The following is a 19,755-nucleotide window of genomic DNA, read 5'->3' on the forward strand; positions in this document are numbered from 1 at the left end:
TGGATATTTATACAATCAGTTCAGAATTTGTAAAAAGCTTAAAATCGAGACACAATTCAACAATCCTTTCCCTTTATATTTTTGTTGTTGGTCCCTTTTTACCAATCAACTTCCCTCTTCTTTTTTTACCTCCCCTACCAAATATTACACTTTCCATCACGTATCTATTGTACTTCGATTTTACATTCCACGGATTTCACGCGGATTCTAACTCCTTTATAGCTATGCATTGCTTGACACTCGGTTGCCTGAAGCAGGACATCCATTCCTATTTGATCATAAATAAATTTCAAGGTATAATCGACTCTCTGCCCTCAATAGTCACCTTTATGTAATTATGTTCTCCAGTTTTAAAATCTATTCAATAATTGTTGCCTTACTATAATACTCATGCTGACTAAAATATTTTCCTTCCAGGATCTGGTGAGACGGCGACGATAAAATGGGAAATATTGAAATCCTTGCAGAAGCCAAGAATTTGTGGATGAAATTCAATGTCCGAGGGGCGATCCTTACGAGCCTATCTCTGCAAGTCTTTCTCATTTTTTTGGCACCCATTCGAAAGAGGTGTTCGCACAGGTGGATCTTGGTGCTCATCTGGTCAGCTTACTTGGTCGCCGACTCGGTCGCTAACTATGCCTTTGGACTCATTTCCAGAGCCCAATTCGCTGGTGGTACTTCAGACTCCGAGGCTGATGCCTATGGTGACCTTTTGGCATTTTGGGCTCCATTTCTTCTGCTGCATCTCGGAGGACCAGACACCATAACCGCTTTCGCGCTCGAGGATAACGAGCTGTGGCGTAGGCACTTGCTTAATCTCTTATTCCAGCTAGGCGCTGCAGGCTATGTATTTTATCAATCCTTCCCCAGTAGCAAGCTGATTGTCCCAACCATCCTCGTATTTATTGGGGGAACCATTAAATACATAGAGCGAACACGTGCTCTGTACCTCGCCAGCTTCAGTAAATTCCGGGGCTCCTTGCTCCCGCCTGCTGATGCTGGACCGAATTATCCCGAGGTTGCCAGAGAATACCATACCACCAAGATGTTGGGTAGGGTACCAGAGGGCCTACTTCATTGGTCACATGTTGGAGCGGAAGATGGAAACATTTTGGACGACAGAACAGCGATAAAAGAGGCGTTTTTTTACTTCACAACCTTCAAAGGCCTCCTTGTGGATCTCATCTTCGGTTTTAATGAAGGCGCAGACAGCTATCGATTTTTCAGGGGCAGAACCGCAAAGGATGCTTTTCGAGTCATTGAGGCTGAGCTCAACTTCTTTTATGATGTTCTTTATACCAAGGCTGCCGTTATTCGCTGTCCAACAGGGTACCTTTTCCGAGCTATCTCAATTGGTTCCGTTGTTTCAGCTTTTGCAAGTTTCTACGTCCTGGACAAGCATGATTTTCATGAATATGATATACAGATTACATACACCTTGCTTCTTGGAGCTATTGGCCTGGAATTTGTAGGTTTTGTTAGGCTCATTTGCTCTGACTGGACAATTGCAAAAATAGCTGCATCTGAGAAGGAACCTGGTAGAAGTTTGATTAAAGGAAGCATCTTCATTAAGTTCCTCCTCAAATTCAAATCTGAAAGTTCACCATTTGCATTGCATATACTAAATGCTAGATGGTCTAAATCTATCTTCCAGTACAATTTTTTAGATACCCAGCTGAGAAAGTGGCCAAAATGGATTGAGAAACTCCTTGGTCTCATATATCTGGGGGAATTTTTTGATGACTTGAAGTTTGGACGAGTAGAACAATACAGTGAAAAATTAGGTGAACTGATTTTTTATGAGCTGAAACGGAAAGCATCTTTGCAAAGAACAAATGAGATTTGTGCTTCTCGAGGTAAATGGGCTTTGGAGCATACTAAATCAGTGGAAAATTGCCAAAAATTGCTTCCATTCGTCTGTGATGTTGATTATGGAAAGAGCCTTTTACTGTGGCACATCGCCACCGAACTCTGTTACAACACTGATGAAAGTACAAACGACCACCGTAAAACCAGTAAGGTCTTGTCAGATTACATGCTTCATCTTATGATCAAACAACCTGATATGATGTCTGCAGTGGCTGGGATTGGCCAAATAAGGTTTCGAGACACTTGTGCTGAGGCAGACACGTTCTTCGATGAAACTATCTTTGATAAGAGGAGTGCCTGCCAAAACCTACTTTCTGTTCCTACAGATTTGAATCCAGCTTTCGTGAAAGGAGACAGAAGCCAGTCTGCTCTCTTTGACGGGTGTATTCTCGCTAAAGAGTTGCGGAAATTTCATGACAAGAAGTGGGACATCATGAGTGAAGTTTGGGTGGAATTGCTGTCGTATGCTGCGATTCATTGCCAACCGTTCATGCATGCTCGACAACTTAGTAAAGGGGGAGAACTTGTCACCTTGGTTTGGTTATTGATGGCACAACTTGGCTTGAGCGAACAATTCCAAATAAAACATGGTGAAGTTAGAGCTTGGGCGAGCTGATTGATAGTCGCCAAGTCGGCAAAAGATGAGGCTCCTACGAGCAAATTCCATTGAAAATCTCTTGGGAGGTATCTCACTTTGATTACACCTTTGTTTCTTCTCTTCTTGTGATAAGTGTGCTTATTTGCTCTTCCTGCACAATGCTAAGTGTCCCCTAAAAACTCTAGCTGTTCAATTTCTCTAATATCCTGCGCTTTTGTGCACTTCTTTGAGCCAAATGAGAGAAGCTCACCCAAAATACACCTAATTGCACTGGTTTAATATTTGTGTCGCAAGTTTGATGTTGTACCGGTAATAAAAAAACCCGCATTTTTAAGTCAAAACAAGAGAATATCCGTTGCTTCGTTTGAAACATGTTCTAGTCTAAAAGGATAGTAAATGGTGTTTTGCTTCGTATCCTGATCAAATCAAGAGTGATCATGAATGGTTTAACACTAGATATAATTTTGACAGCTTATCTACTCTGATTTGAGTCCAAAGACATTGCATTTGAATATGCCTTGCTATCTATCACACGCGTACAACGGAAACTCGCACTTTAGAAGCAGCCATGGGACAACACATTCAAAAGTAATCTCATAAGGGAAGATGTGGAGTGTAGGGGCCAAGGAAGAGATTTCCAAAAATATCAGAGGCAAAGATGGACTGCAAATGTCATTCTGTAATTTAGTGCAAACCAGGCCAGCCCATGTGAGCCCGACCACGCAAGTGGTAGGCCCACAAAGAAATGGCGAGCAAGGGCATGCAAGCCCTTGCCAAGGCGCCGACGACTCCCACCGGCCTCGGCGATGAACATTGACGAAGACATAAGGAGGATGAACAGTAGTGTGGAAAAAGAAAGAAAAGAAAATGAAAAAAAAAACAAAATCCTGATTTTTTTTTAAATTGCAAAACAACATCATTTTGATTCATTTCTTTCACGTCAGGCATCGACCATGCCACGTAAGACAGCTAGCCCTAACTAAACCACAATGCTAGCGATTTTCAACCTAAATTGGCTAGATGGACTATATTATGAAATCGTCAAAAGGTTTAGGACTACATTAGTCAAATTAGAAAGTTTAGAACTGGATTGACATTCATACAATAATTTTATGACTTTTGGGATAATTTCCTCAATTTGCACCAAAATATTGAACCATGCTTTTGTCCAATAATTTTAAGTTTTTAGATAATTGATGGTGATTTCACAAAATTCTATATTGTACCGGGCTGGGTAAGAGACTTAGTAATCTAATCTTTCACATCCCTTATTCATCTTCCCATTTTCCGTTAGACTTTCAAGGATTTACATGCATGAAAAAGTTACATTGTTAGACATACAACTGACAAGGCATAATCAATTAATCACATCTATTCCAACTAAATTTATGTTTGAACTTAAGAACTCTCTTTCTTTTGGTCAGTTTTTTCACTTGGCGTGTCTGTCACATGAAATACTTTTCCGTATGTGTGGGGGAATTTAGAGTATTGAAAAATTTAGAGTAGTTAAGCGTTAGACGACGCATTCATCTAAGATGTTAAATGAGCTTTCGATTTTAAGTTGGGAGCGGTTTCAAAATTTTACCTTCATCGTCCATTTGGTTGGGTAAATGATAAAATACACTAGTTGAGCCCCAAATTGAGTGTCAATATATTGCACAATAATGAAATTATCAAACATGATACGGTTATATCCTAATTAAAAGTAATTTGGGATGTTGATTTTTCCAATGTCCAACTATATTGATCATCTTCTACTCTCACATCAGAACACCTTCCAATTTCTTTCCCAAAAACAGTTCAATTATCAAGTCTAACGTGCATGGCCAGAAATTTGACTGGCTTTGTCTTAAACATATAGATTTTGCGTTGTTCAATTGCTATGAAGTCAAAGTCCTCTAACTCAGGTGGGTATAATTCGGATTTTTATTATATCCACGGTTCGCGTCTTACACATTCATCGTTAGATTATTGACATGTGGAACAACTAGATTATAAAATTAACTCTAAACATACATGTCGCTCATTCAACGGTGAACGTGCAACAATTTTTCTACATCGTCGGATAAATCTAACAATAATAATATAATTTGAAAGAATGATTGTTGTGTCTCATTTTCAATTTTAACAAGTTTAAAAAAGAAATTCAACGAAAATTTTCTTAACATTGATTTTCGTGGCATGACTCGAGGTGGTTGTCTTGTCGTTGGCCTCCACTGAGGCATAAAAAATAAACCAGTTTATCAAACCGCAGCACCTTGTGGAGACAAATTAACATAGCACGGTCGGTGTCACATCAGAAAAATTCGGCGAAATTTGGTTAAAAGGACTTGATTACATTTTTTCCCTCAAAGAATTAGGACTACATCGCTTCAATTAAAATGTTTAGTTTTCTATTGGTTTTTGTACAATATGTTTGGAATTGTTTGTGTGATTGTCCAGATATATGGTAATATCGTGGGAACTTCGATAAAGTGACACATTATGATAATGTGAGCTCCTAAGATGAAGGGGCAATTTTTGACGACATAATAAAATTCAATGGCGTGGCAAGTATGATGACGTGATAAATATAATGACATGGCATTATACGATGACATGGCAAATACTAACGTAGGCCTACTGGCCTGCTTTTCTACAATAATGGGTATGGGAAAATGGGCCCATTCCTCAATATGCATGGAGCTGGGCAACTATTTGCCCGGGCCCAAGAAATGCTGTTTTCTTCTCGTTCGTTTTTTTCTCCTTTACTTTTCTCTATTCCTTTTTCTATCCCCATTGTCTTTAGTCAATTTTCATATTAAACTAATAAAAAAATATTTATTTTTTTGAGATTTTATTGCATGAGGTGGGGTTAATAGTTCATAAATTGTTATAGCATGTATTAGATCTGGAGCGTGTGCGCGTTCCTTTCATGCTCTTTTTGGTATTGTAAAACAATAAGTTTGCTCAATATTGCGTCCGAAAAAATATGTGCCCTCGTAAATGTGAACAATCAAATTGAGCATGCGAGAATCATGGAAAAATCTCACATAGTAAATTGAATTTTAAATTTTAATAATAAGGCATCATGAAATAAGAGGTTTGTAGCAACATGTCCTGAAATAGTGCATAGTTATCATCTTGTGGATTAGTGGATGAGTGGTACAAATTGGCGGATAAGTGAAGTCAAGAGTTCTGGGTATATTGTATTTCAAGTCAGTGGATAAGCTGTCGCCGGCGTCTCTATGTCCGATTAGTGCCTACTCATTGATGTGTCACGGGCGGAATTCGATTCTATAAATTGTAGACATGAATGAAAAGTAATAGCTTAAGGAATCATTTGGCCATTGTTCTGATTCGTCACGATGAAGCCGCAAAATGTTTCTCCAGAAACGAGTGAAAAATTGAATTGAATGCACGAAGACAGAGGTTCAGCCACGGTATGACGTAGAACACGAGATGATCATCAACCCCGAAGTTAATTTTTGGGCCTTTTCTTCACCTGCAACCCCAATGGAGGCCAATGCGGCTCTCAATTTGCAGGAGGCTGCACAAAATTTTACCAGGAGTGGTGCATGGAAGATCGACATCGTTCAGGTGCGATTTAGATACTTGTTTTGTACTAATTTTGAATCTTACTCTGTTTTCCAGATACTGTTCATACTGTCATCCTTCCTATTTCATCATGATAACTGTGCATGCTGCATTTATCCAAATCTTCTTACCCTTATGAAATCTTTAACTTGTTTAATTATGCAAATGCGAAAAATTGATATAGAAACTTTGTTAACGAGGGATTGTGAAGTGTCATTTTATCTCGCATGCACATCTTTTAATTGTGCACACGGTAACTTACACGTAGCGGTCGGGTGACATGTTATCGGATGCTACCGATGAGCAATTTCTAGGAAGCTACCTAATGTGAAGGAGAGAACAAGAGAATAGCATAACAAAAATAAAGCTACTTAATAATGTGGAGAACAAAACAAAACAAAAAAAGTGCTCACGGAACAACATATTCAGAAGGGGTACAAGGCTGAATTTGTTCCAATCTTCATGCAGGCTATTCTAATCATTCTCCATGTGATTTAATCTTTGCATTTGAATATGATGAGGATTTCAGTGTCATACCAAGTTCCAGACAAAACTTCCACATTTGGTTGTAAATTGTAATTTGGGGAGGAGGTGATATTCTGAATAAGCATTGAATGCATTGTGCTGCAACCCCAAGGGCAACAATTACGGGATCAACGACATGCTAAAGGTAATCCAGGGTTCTTATCTGATGTTCTAACTTTTATGACATATTGCTAGTCTTATTTGTACTTTTCCGAGCAAAGATGTGAAGTTTCACACGATTTTGAAATGAAATAAACCAAGGATCTGCATCATTGCACGAAACTCTCTGTTTAGAGGTGTAAAACTAACCAAAACAGCAGCCCTGTTTTTGTATAAAAATGCCCATCATGCAGAGTTTGATCTTTTCATGTTTAAAGCCCCCTCTTATATATTTTCCTGTTTAAAACTAACCAATATGTAAGTTTGGTAGCATTGAGCACATCAATGGTCAGTTGATTAGAAGAGTGCCGATCAGTGCAGTACCGTCTGACCTTTGCGAATTCTGTACCTGGTGGCTGCTCGAGAGAGATTCACATCAGACCGATTGTGGTACAATTTCGACGATGTTTCAATGTTATCAAGAAAATGATTGATAGACCTTTGTTTGATCTTGATGTTGTCCTGGCATAAAGTAAAGAGCCTTCTTTATGAATTGTTCGACGAGGGCAAGCATACTAGTAGGGCAACGGAGACATCTACGAGTCCAATCAAACTTTTTTACTTTGATCACAAAAGAGATGATGATGCTCAATACTCCAGCATCTTTTTTCTTTTGCATAAATAAATAAAACTGGCCAAATGATTCCTTAGCAAATGTCCTACCATTTACAACCGTTTGTTCCTTTCACAAGATTCCATGACCCTGTGATTGCATCCATGTGTGTGCTTGATTCAATCTGAAGTTTTGAATGAATCGTCCATAATATTTTGTCCACAAAATTTGCGAGTTAACGCTGTAGTTTGAATAAGTAAAATTTATCTACTTTTTACTAAAAGTAGTCCTAGATAATTATGTATGAATCTCTACCGGAAACGACGATACCATTATTACATATAATGAAAATAATCTAATGGGACTATCAATCAGATTCGGGCACACCTGTAAGCGTAGGAATCGCCAATTTGTCGTTGGTCTTCATTTGACATTTTCATACGATTTCAAATGGAGATGTGATGAAAGAAACTAGATTTTCACGGTAAAATAATGTAAGGACTTGTTATGTTAATAAAACAATGCACAAGGACTAAATTTGAACATTTCTAAAAGTACGAGGATTAAAGGTATAAATCTTTAAGAAACTTGTACACTTAGGCGCCACATGTCGATATGTCAGTACCGACTCAGCATATTCTGTACATACTATAATGCACAATTGAATTTTGTCCTAAAATTGTCACTGAAGATAAAGTTGGTAGACTAAACATCGACGAAAGATAGTACATGTACCAAAAATGAATTCAAGCAAATAGTACTGGGATGAGTTTTGTTATGTCCCTTAAATGTATTTTTGAAAAGTTAAAATATTAATAGCATCAGTTTATTTTTCAATAGGTTGTCTATATGCTATTTATTTTCTTCCCACAGTTTTCTTTTGAAAAGAAAGATCACAAATGTTATTATTTTGTGATTCTCTACCAAATATTTTTCAAATAAACTAATGTCCTATTTTTTTTTCTCTCTTTTAACATGGACTTAGTATCGCTGCTGATTTTTTTTAATACTTTTCTACTATTCCTTTCGACATATTGATATTGATTTCAGAAGTCGAAGTTATATTTGTAATAGATTGTATTTGCATGATCACTCTTAGATAGCTGACACGTGGAGAAATTTATTTACATAATCACTAAGTAGCTTTAAGTACACGTGTTACTCCTCCAACGGTGACGTATAGCTATTTTTACATCCTGAGCAGAGTTGATCGAGATCTTACTAGTAATACTTATTTTTTCAACTTGCAAAGTGAATGCAACTTCTTTTACTGACACGATTTCTTAAGTGCAAACACGATTTAAGGACAATTGGAAAATACTATATTCTATCAATTTAGGAAGTTTTTTTTGTTAATTTTTGGGGGCAAAATTAATAATGTTGTTGTCGCCATTGTTAATGAGTTAAATTTTCTGTCTTTTTTCTTATGTTGTCTTGTGTCTTATCTCTTTTGTGATGGTCAAAATTTACATATGACATCTTAATAGCTTGCCAATTGTCATTACATATTGCAAAATGCTAAAGCTCTCAAATTATTATTCTCTGTTAAATATTTTTCAAATCAACTGATGTCCCTGCTTTGTGGCAAAAAGAAGACTAGTGACCCTGTTTCTTTTCCCCTTTTGATATAAACTGGGATCAACTGTGCTTTTGCCATTGAAAATTCTTGACAAAACTTGCCCTCCTTCACTCGCTAACTACAATCTAGAATTGCAATATGCCCCCGCAATATAGACTTGGTTTAATGGCTCGGTGCACATTTAAATCGATGCCTAAAAGCAACATCAGACCGGCGGATGTTAATGCACATGAACACCGACAGATTCAACAGCTCAACCGTTGGAAAGGAAATCAGAAGCAGCTGACGAAGCAATGAATTTCAGACATTCAGATATCAGCCAGTAAGGAGGAGCTTACAAAAGCCATTCACTCACTTAATACAAGCCCAAGAACAAAGAAAGAAACAACAAAAAATGAAAATTAAGGGGAAGAAATCAGATCTCTCTGTCACAAAATCGCAAAGTAGCGGCGTCGAATAAGATGCTGCTGCTTTCCGTATACGTACACCATCAATCTCGTCCAAATAGTGGAAACTGCACCCTAAAAAAAACCTGTGTATAAATATGTCCTATTTACAAACCACCAAACAACATCATTAGCTCTTGATGTCATCCTCGGCTTTCGTTAGAGCCACTGATGATCGTCTTGATCGGTGGGCGAGCATGGAATGAAAGGCACGAAACCTTGCCCGTGGAACACGGGCCTCATGAAGGCATCGTCGAATTTTCGCCAGTAATGGTGCACCGTGTGAGACAGTGTGCTCAGGAGCTTGTGCAAAAGTGCTCGGACGGAGTATGCTTTTGCCATTCTGGTGAGTCTCCAAGTCGCGTTTGTTGCTGAGCAGTGGCTGAGCGAGGATTTGGGACCTGATGGCTCAGAAGATGTCATGCTGGCAAAGTATTTGGTCGAAGGAGCAAGATTCTCACTAGAGGCTTTCGGCAACAGCAAACACCTGTATCGTTGAATGATATCTTGAGGCACAAGCTCCATGTTATGCCACCAATTAGACTCAGCATATGAGACGCCATCTTACCACAGGGCTAAACAGAACGACCGTGATGGTACTTGCAATCACAAACACATTGCCCCCCAATTTCGCTTCGGACCTAGTAAACTGCATGCACAGAAAATGAACTTCAGAGCAAGCATATGCTTCAGATTAATACGAGGAAACATAGTAAAACCTGTTATAATAGGCAGCTCTGGCGACCACATTCATAGCATTGCTAGGAATAGAAAGAATCTCATGGTACTGCATATCGAAAGTCTCCTGGAAAGCGCATTAGCCAATCATCCTACCTGGTAATAAGCGAGTGCCATGGAGACAGCGCCATGCAAAAGCCCTGCCCACCAAATTGTGACCTGAACATATCAGAGTTAAATTAGGAAACTTCATCATGCTGACTACCTTATACGCAGGAAAATCCACAAGAAACTTCTAATCTCTAACCTGCTGCTTTAAATGGAACTTTTCGTACTTAGATTTCCTAGCCAAGTTGGATAAGAATAGTAGAGCCCAACAATGTCGAGCTGACCTTAATCAATTTTCCAGGACTGAAAATGAACGAAGAAGAATGACGAAACATTAGGAAAATCAAAACTCAATTCCCAGTATTCAACCTCGCCTGGCAAATGTAGAATGTAACAGAGACTTGTCATTACCTATTGCTGATGACTCCTCACTTCTCCATATCTAACGCATCCTTTCCAACATGAAGGAAGATGAAGGCCTTGGCAACAAACGACAAAGTTGCAAAAACGTGCCTGCAATCATTGGCAAATAGATGTGAACATTAGTGACACGAGAACTACAAGAATCACGTCCAAGGAAAAGATCGAAAGTGGGAGGATTTTCGATATACTTAGAGGACCAAGTCATTTGTCGTCTGTCGTTTGCTAAAAATTAGTACAGGGACCAGTGCTATTATTGATATTGGGGGAAAAACATGAAAAAATCTTCGCAAAATCTAATCCCAAAAATCTAATGGCAATAGAAAATTAGCTAACGCACCGATACAGACAGTAGATTGGTCGAAATTATATGCTGCTGATGACTTTGGTGTAAATGTTGGCGCATATCAAAAAACAATGGCACATGATCGCTGATTATTAGACCAGAGTTGGTCGATGAGCATGCTGACTAAGGAACAAGATGACCGATTCAAAGTAAGGACTGTATCAAGGCTCAGGCACGTGTAGACCCATTAAGGGAGATCCTGGAGAACAGTTACAATGGCAAACAAACATGGAGAGATCACAGATGAAGTCACGGTTAATCAGAATAACCTCTGTGTAATGCCGAGGGAAGCACTCGATGAACTCATAAGGGGCAGGGAGTGATTTGAGATATGGACCCAGAATTACCTGGTCAGTCTCAATATCATTTTCCAAGAAAGATAATGAAAGACGACCATTGTCTTCATAGCATCAAAGCATCCTTAAAAGACAATAATAGTTGACAGATATTCGGAGAGCTCAAAATACCATGTTGATCACGTCACATGGTCAAGAAAAGTTAGTCATGCTCAGGTGGATAATCAACAAAGAAGTTCGTGTGCCGATAAGCGCTTCTCATAGTTTAGTAATCTATTAGCACCAAGGCAAACATTGAAGAACGGAAGTGAGCAAAGGCGGACTTTCCATTAGAATGTCAACTATTATAATTACAAATTATTCACAAAGTCCATCGCTTCCTTGTGGAAGCTTGACATGTCGATATCTAAGCAACCATTGCGGACCACCAGCTGATTCTTGGCATGTCGATGATCAGCTAATTCCTTGGCCAGTTGAGACTTCCTATGAGGTAGCGTCTTGAATGCATCAAGGTCACGTTCCAAGGTCCTGTTTACTTGGGATATTTCACCAGCCACAAGCCCACGACGATGACGAACATCTGCCAGACGTTTCTCTAGCTCAGCTTCCTCAGTAGCAAGATTAACTTGTTCATCGATCAGAGTTTGTAAGGTATTTTCATTGCCCTGCAATGACTGATCAAGTTCCTTAATGGAAGCAAGAGACTGTAGGCATTTCTCTTCTAAGGCTGTTAGAGATGTGATCTTTTCCTTGTCGTACTGGTAAGCCTTCATACCACCAAGGAATTGCTCCAAGAAGATTTTGCAACGTTCCTTGAACTGCGGAGACTTCGAGAATTGGATGTCATCATCGTATAGCTCTTCTAGCAAAATTTTAACCCTATCAGCAGTGATAGGATTAGCTGCAAGCAATGAATAGCCTCCTACGGACAGCTCAAAAAATTCAGCCCATTTGCGCTTAATTGCTTGGATATGTGCAGCTGAAGAGTCAGATGCCAAGGTGCCACAACTGGCAGCTTCAAGATGACGAGCCTTAGAAAGTTCTTCAAGAATGAGCCTACCCCTGACACTAGAACCGACAAAATTTTCACCAGTTTGACCAGATGGAGGTGCTGGAAGCAGCAGAGGAACAGAGGGAGAGCGGATCGACAAAGCATGACCAAGAGCATTGGTAACCCCTTCCAGCTGGTTTTGATTGTTCATCTCAACTGTGGTAGATGTGATTGTCGGTTGGGGATCTGTCGAACCTATGCAAACCAATACTGATGATGTTAAATGGTAGTTGATATGTGTATCAACTAACAAGACTGTATTGAGATACATGGTACTCACCATGTCCAGCCAAAGAAGATGGAGCGGAGACTAGTGATGCACTCTCGAGGGAAGAAGAGCGAAGACTGCATTCTGTCCTGGGAACGAGAGGTGCGGCTCTGGCTTCAGGTGACTTGTCAGTAAGAACAATTGTTCCCTCAGGACCCGGAGAGGTGTTGGTAGCCCTGGTAATATCGTCAATACTGAAAGAGGGATTTGAGCCGGCACCAGTGGCAGTATTTTCAATCTCTTCAACATCATCACCGGTGCTAGCTGAGGTAAATACCACCCTTCTTTTTTTCCTAGAAAGAGGAACTTCTTCCATCTCTTTTTCTCCCTCAGTAATTTGGATCCCAGTCGACCGTTTCTTTCGGGTTCGCAAAGGAGTGATTGGTTGGGAAACCGCTGTAATATGAAGGCAAGGTAAGTGAAAAAAGGAATATAGATCGGTGGAAGCACAGAGCAGAGCGATTACCTTTTCCTCTCCTGGCCCTACTTTTCTTCTTCCGAGAACGTGGTCGAGGAGATTGAACTTGAGCAGAGGACATTGGCAGGCCGTCCAATGATCCTTCGTTTTCCTCAATCGTCAACAGTTTAGGTTCAACAGATTGGTGACTATGGAGTTCATCTTCCTCTCCTTGTCCAACCGATTTCCCTTTTATTGGAGAAGTAAACGGTTTTATCCTTTTGAGAGCAGACCTGGCGTTTATAAAATACCGACGGTAATAAAGTCCCCACCATTGATCATAGTCAGGAGTGGATTGTGGATCAGGACTGAATTCATCCACAGAAAATCGGGCATACATACTTTCAGTAATTTCAGAGCAGCAGCTGAAAGGCCCATTTTCGGTAGATTTATACTTGGTCTTCTCTGTGAAAGGAAACTCCACGGAATAATAGATCGGCATGGGTATACCTTGGGCCAATCCAAATTGTCTAGCACAATACTGTGGGGAATATATCTCGAAACCATGGTAGAACCTTCCCTTTTTGGACAATCTCAACGGAAGGTCAACAGGAGTAAGCACCTTAACCCAGAAATCACCAAATTCTTCCCGAGAAGGAAAACGATAGAGATAAGAGAAGCTTTCAGACTTAAAGGGACAAAAGTCGAACTTGTCTCGATCAAAGTCAAAGAGAACTCGAAGAAAATACGTCAAAGGGGGATTGCCCTCTGGAATCGGTAACGGAAGTCGACTAAGTAATTGACTTCCTATGAACTCAGGGACGTGGGGCTGCAGGCTCAAGTTATTATATTTGGGCAATTCGTGATTTCGATTCGAGAACAGAAAAGGAAAGTAGAGGACAATCCAAGCCTGTAGAAGCCAAAAGGATCCGAAGAAGGTACCGGATTCTTTTCCGCGCATAGCCAAAGAGGCGTGCGTGATGCCTCTGTACAATGCAGCAAGTACGAGCGAGCCTAATGCGATCGATGTACCTTCTGCCAAGCAAGATGCAATACCGAGGAGATCCTTAGATACTCTAAGTGCAGGGTGGAGAAAGACGTACTTGGATAGCCAGTAGAGCAGGAAGGCAGTATGCTCGTCATCCTCAACTTGTCCAGATGGTTGACGGAAAGTGTTCATGAAGCTCCCGTAAGAAAGGGCATTGTCATCGATGGACTCGAGGTATCTGGGGGAGCCAATGTCCTTTACAGCCAAGCCAGTGGGCATGAAACCGGCTATGGCATGCACATCCAGAAGGGTGATCGACATCGGTCCCCAGGGAAAGAAGAAACAGTTGGTTGACGGAGACCACAAGCAGACTACGGAACCCAAAAGGCCCAAGTTCAGATTCCAGTCGAAGCAACTAAACTGAAGCGCCCTTTCGATGCCGGCCTTCTTCCAGAGAGAGATTATTCGATCTTGAGCCGTCATTCTCCGGTACCATCGGTAGAACTCGGGGTCGAAGGAGGGAAATCCCCTGAATCGCTGCGACTCGGCGGTCCAGACATCCCGAACGGTGGGAAGTTGGAAAGGAAGGAGCTCTTCGCGCGAGCGAGGAAAACAACGGTCAAAGACCGGTGGGATCGGCGAGGATCGTTTGAAGCAAGGCCCCGAGACAAGCCGAGAGCCATCCCCGTCGATGTCGTTCTGGATGTCAAGGCAACAGTTGTCACCACATTCTCCGCTCCGTAGCTGGTCGAAGCGGGCGACGTAGGTTGCAGCTGTGAAGTCGGAAGAGTCGGATGCCATTAAGAACGACCAAAGTTGAAGACGAAGCTCTGTGGTTTAAGTGGGCAGGATGGATATGGACAGAAGGGCAGATAAAAATTGAATCTTTTTCAAATGGGCATGTATTTATACCGAAAATGAGCTAACCCATCGACACAGAATGTGTTTGCCGATGACTTTTGGTGTGAATATCGGCACATATCGGCAAGTAAGGGCGAATGATGGCCGATTACGAGACCAGAGTTGGTCGATGAGCGTGCTGACAGAAGGAGCAAGATGATCGATTCAAAAAAGAAAGGAACGGCTTCCATCTTCCGCGAGAAAGCACCCGACTCACGGCGGCTTGTCAGCTCCGGCCATGGCCGATCACCGGTGTTTTTGCTCCGGTGGGCGCTAAGAACCAAGAGGAAAATCACGGGCCGACGAGGATGGCTCGCCTCAGATCTGGAAAGAAACCGAGCGAGGGAGCCCTCGAATTCGACACCGGCGCTTCCTTCGCAGACGGCTCGACGGCCGGGACCGTCGGCTGCGTCGGCCGGGGCCGTCGGCTGCGTCGGCCGGAACAGCCACGGAGACGGAGGCTCCGCCGTTGGTCGGAACCCTGAGGTTCTTGAGCGAGAGAAACGCACCGAGGGAGAGTCGGACAACTTGGTTCAGTAGTTCGGACACTTCGAGGAACAGATCACTTCTCGTGGGAAGCGCATGCCCTTATCACCGAGGCTGCTAGGAGTTTGATAAGTGCATGCCCTTATCAAGTTTCAACTTATATATAATATATAAAATCCACTTGTTTAATAGGTAAGGCTTATTAATGATTGTGCATGGCAATGAATCTGTGCCCAGAAATTGATTCTATTTAGAAATGATTCTTTTTTATTCTATACTCGGGAAATGATTCTGAGCATTTGAAGGCGTTTGGTAACGGCCTAAAATTTTTATTTTTGGAATAGAAAAAGAACATAAATATATTTGGTAACGGCGCAAAATTTCTTTTTATTAATAATATTTTAATATTTCTTTCTTTCTTTTTTCTTTTTTTCTTTTCTTTTTTTCTTCTCCTCCTTCTTGGCCATGGCTTGGTCGCCGACCATGCCACAGGCCAAGGTCGCCATCATCGGCCTTTTCTAGTCCTCGCCCGAGCCAGCGAGGGCCACCCTCAAGGCTCGCGCCCTGGGCAAGGGTTGCCCTCACCGGATCTGGCGAGGGCTGGATTTTTGCCGCCCCCCTCGCTTGTGTTGCTAGTTGCCGGTCGCTGATGGTCGGTGGACGGCCAGGCAAGAAGAACTTAAGAAGAACAATAAAGAACAGGAAAGAAGAAGGAAGAAAAATAATTTCTTTTCCAATTCTGATTTTTGTTTTCAGAATCAAGAAGCTACTTTTTTTTTACTTCTTGATTCTGTTCCAAAACTGATTTTGGGAACGATTTTTTACAAATTTGTACCAAGGAACAAAAAGTTTACCAAACGGATTTCTGTTCTAAAACTGATTCTTGGAACAAAAGAATAGAAATTTTCACTGTTTGGCAATTTGCCAAACGGGCTCTTATACTTCTCAAAAATTCTTTGCCCCACAACTTTTAGACAAGTTAGCCTATGTGAAATTGTACTATAAATTATGTAATCACCGTTACATCCTCGAGTCTCGGGTTATCTACTAAATAAAATAGTTATGCTAATATGAGTATTAGAGGTGTTCGTGTAACAATAAGGTTTCAGTTTATTATCTCTTCTTTTCAGGTGATTAAATATTACGTAAAATGATGATATTAACTCTTAAAGAGTAAGTTATTATATCCATGGCACAACTAGTTCAACATTTCCATCAAGGGTTAATATCACAAAAACCCCAAAGTAGTACACATGTGACGAATTTATCACAAACTAATTTTTTGACCACCAAAAACCTCAAACTGATATATCTATAACAAATTTACCCTTTGTTAATTTCCGTTAAATTTTATTGTTAAATTACTGAGTTGGATGACATGTGGTAGATAACGAGTGTCCCAGTTTGGGGTTTTACAGGTGTATCAGTTTGTGATTTTTCGTGATATTAACCTAATTTAACTGAAACCAACAAAGAGCAAATTTGCTACAAACGTACCATTTTGGAGTTTTGAGGGGTCAAAATTGTAACAGCCCGAATTTCGACGTAATTCCGGGATCAATAAACTTGACAATATTTCGCATTTCATTTTAGTAAGTCTCGCCCAGAGCTGATCACTCTCAGGCTACTAACCAATGGGGTATGGCTAACTAGGAAACGGTACGTGGACCAGAGACTCGACAGTGAACGGGACACCGATCTCGAGATACGATGAGTGAATATTTTGGGCCAACGTGGGCCGATCTTAGGAAAGGTGATGGATTTGGTTTGGCCAAGGCCAACGATGTACAATCGGATCGCGGTGATTACGCAAGACCGAAAGTGCACGTGGCCAACCGATCCCGAACCCGAACCTAACGATCGTGATCTTTGGAACTAATGATAATTTCTCATTCTCTCAATGATCGGGACCGTCGTAATTCGAATAACCCTAGGTCGATACGCGTATGTCCTAAATGACCGCCCGTTAGCCAGAGACCACGAAATTGAAACTCGAGCGAGTTTTGATCACGAAATTGGGCCCGGATTTCGATGTCGATTTTCGAAGGCTTAAGAGACTATTTTTGGGAATCTGACGTCATATTACGCTGGCCACACACGTTCGGAGTTAGTACGAGTAAAAAGTGGAATTTCGGTCCGGGGGTGAAAAATTACGGTTTTGCCCTTGTGGGCACCGAGGCTGGATTCGGAGGCCGTTTGAGGTTATTTTTCGCGGCCAAGATCATTTTGGGGTGACCACGCACATTTAGAGTGGTTTTGGTCAAAAATTGGAATTTCGACAAAAATTGGAAAAATAATATTATTTTATTCCCGAAACTTCGCAGTCAATTTTCGAGGGCTTAGAAAGTGAATTTCGCGAATCCGACGCCATATTATGTTGGCCACGCACATATGGAACACGTATGTGCGAAAATTGGAATTTCGCCCCGGGACCGAAAAAATGACGGTTTTGCCCCTGGGCCGTTTTCGGGTCCGAATTTTTGGGAAATTTTTGGGATAAGTAACTGTGGTTATCAGCTACATTATTGGCACCAAAGACCCAATTGCCCCTCAATTATTTAAGCCTATCTCTTTAGAACCGTTAGATTAGGGGCGTTTTGGTCATTTTTCACGGATCGGCGACACGTGGCACTTTGGGCTGCTTTATTTGACCAAGTTGGACTGTTTTCTCTCTCCTCAGCCCTCCCTCACGGCAGAACCAGCCCCCACCAGCAGCTTCTCTTCCATTTTCCTCTCTTTTTCTCCATTTTCTCTCTTGGTTTTGGCTTCGCCGGAGTTTGCCGCCGGCCACCGGAGTGCCGCCGCCGACCGCCGTGCCCCGCCGTCGACCACATAGTCCCCCAGCTTCAGCCTCGCCCCTGTCCAGCCCTTTTCTCTCTCTCTTTCTCTCTCTTTTTCCCTCTTTCTCTCTCTTTCCCGTTCTGCAAATAGGACCGCCGGAGCTTCGCCAGAGATCCGATCGTTGTTCCGTCACCACCCAGCCGTCCAGCCTCGCCGTGCGTCGCCATCCAGCCCCTGCCCGTACGGTGTCCATACGGCACTGTTCATCGCGTCCCCGTACGGATCACTGTTCATCTCGACCGTACGGCCGTCGCGCTGTCACCGGCATTTCGCCGGCCACCGTTTTCCGCCCGTCCGTACAAGTCCTTACCGCGGTGAACAGTCGCTGTGAACAGTACACCCTGTGAACAGTACTCCGTGAACAGTGCAGCGTGAACAGTACGCGCCGGGATTTCCGCCGCCGGTTTCACTGTTCATCAGTGATCGGCCGCCGTTCCTCGTCGTCGTGATCTTGAATTAAGTGAGTAATTAGGACTGTTAGTGCATTTTTCTGGACTGGTTTAGTTATTATCGGTACAATTTGGACTGGCTTGGATAGTATCAGTGGGTATTTCAGACTGGGTTGAGAACGGATTGGTAGAAATTATCATTGGGAAATTTAGTGGATTAATGAGAATTAATTGGGGAGATTAATTGGATTAAATGACCAATTTAGGAGCCCGTTGGAAAATTACCGGTTATGTCTCGGGTTGACCGATTGTACGTCAATTGTGCTTAATTGTGATTGATTTCGTATCTTGCTATGTCGTATGTGGTGTGGCTGATTTTATGGAGTGCGATTGGCCATTGTTTGGTTTACAATGATTTACTGATTTGTGAATCGCACGTTAGGCCACACGGTATTAATTGGGCCAATTAAGCACGTGTTGTGACATTGGGTGTCTGAATTATAGTGGTGCTCGTGGTGCATTGCATTGCATAACATGGACACGCATTGCGTATGCCAAGAGTGAGGCATGTGATGAAATTGTGCGAGAATGCGTGTCTGCCATGAGCATGTGATCACCTAAAATACCCTGAAACGTTATACGCTGGGTTCAGATAATAATGAGTTGTGTGATCACCTAAGGACCTTTGGGTCATGACCTTTGGGTCGATACCGTCCTCATGCACTTTGAAGCAGGACGATGCCTGGTACGTCTGGAAGGCGACCATCCTCATGTACTTTGAAGCAGGCTGCGGTTCGCAAGGAGAAACAGTGTTGCGCCTCATGCACTTTGAAGCGAGGCTAGAGACACCGGGCCGAGATCGGTTGCTTCGCGCCTCATGCACTTTGAAGCAGGCTAGACGCACCGGGCCGTGAATGTTGTTGACTCGAGTCGTAATAAATAATAAATTGGGCGATTGCCAGTGTGCCAGTGTGGGCCAGTGGGCCGGGAAATACACGTGACATGTCGACGACATTTGCATGCATGAACATGCATGGACTGGCATGCAAGTGTGTGAGCCTCGGTGCATGAGCATGTGATTGGCGTACGTGTGATAATATGTGTCACGTACGTGCCGTGATTATTATATATTGAACTGCCTAACCTGCAGGGTCGGAGGATTAATTGATTATTGTTGCACTATGGTTTCACTTATTTATTTTCCGGTCAGGAGATTGCATGCTAGCCTAGCCTAGGTTTAGGGGTTGAACTCACTGAGATTCGTCTCACGGTTGTGTAAACC

General features: G+C 41.9%; 3 protein-coding genes and 1 pseudogene across 3 annotated transcripts; 1 reads left to right on the forward strand and 3 right to left on the reverse strand.

Moving 5' to 3' along the window:
• The first annotated feature begins 417 nt into the window (after positions 1–417).
• On the forward strand, positions 418–2,711 carry LOC130136207 (uncharacterized). Its single transcript, XM_056306367.1, has one exon. It carries the CDS (start codon positions 443–445, stop codon positions 2,483–2,485), a length of 2,043 nt encoding a protein of 680 aa, XP_056162342.1. The 5' UTR covers positions 418–442; the 3' UTR covers positions 2,486–2,711.
• A 7,108-nt stretch (positions 2,712–9,819) lies between these two features.
• Positions 9,820–11,224, reverse strand: LOC130136183 (sodium/hydrogen exchanger 3-like; annotated as a pseudogene).
• Positions 11,225–11,461: 237 nt separating this feature from the next.
• LOC130136208 (uncharacterized) lies at positions 11,462–12,853 on the reverse strand. Its single transcript, XM_056306368.1, has 2 exons — positions 12,485–12,853; positions 11,462–12,399 (listed from the first exon to the last, which is right to left on the reverse strand). The coding sequence occupies exons 1-2, from the start codon at positions 12,786–12,788 to the stop codon at positions 11,504–11,506; spliced, it is 1,200 nt and encodes a 399-aa protein (XP_056162343.1). The 5' UTR covers positions 12,789–12,853; the 3' UTR covers positions 11,462–11,503.
• Positions 12,802–15,299, reverse strand: LOC130136184 (uncharacterized). Its single transcript, XM_056306334.1, has 2 exons — positions 13,973–15,299; positions 12,802–13,855 (listed from the first exon to the last, which is right to left on the reverse strand). The coding sequence occupies exons 1-2, from the start codon at positions 14,656–14,658 to the stop codon at positions 12,802–12,804; spliced, it is 1,740 nt and encodes a 579-aa protein (XP_056162309.1). The 5' UTR covers positions 14,659–15,299.
• Positions 15,300–19,755: the final 4,456 nt, after the last annotated feature.

This window comes from Syzygium oleosum, unplaced genomic scaffold, assembly GCF_021117445.2.
Source record: "Syzygium oleosum isolate NSW1041296 unplaced genomic scaffold, Sole_v2.1 Sole_v2.43, whole genome shotgun sequence".
NCBI lineage: Eukaryota > Viridiplantae > Streptophyta > Magnoliopsida > Myrtales > Myrtaceae > Syzygium > Syzygium oleosum.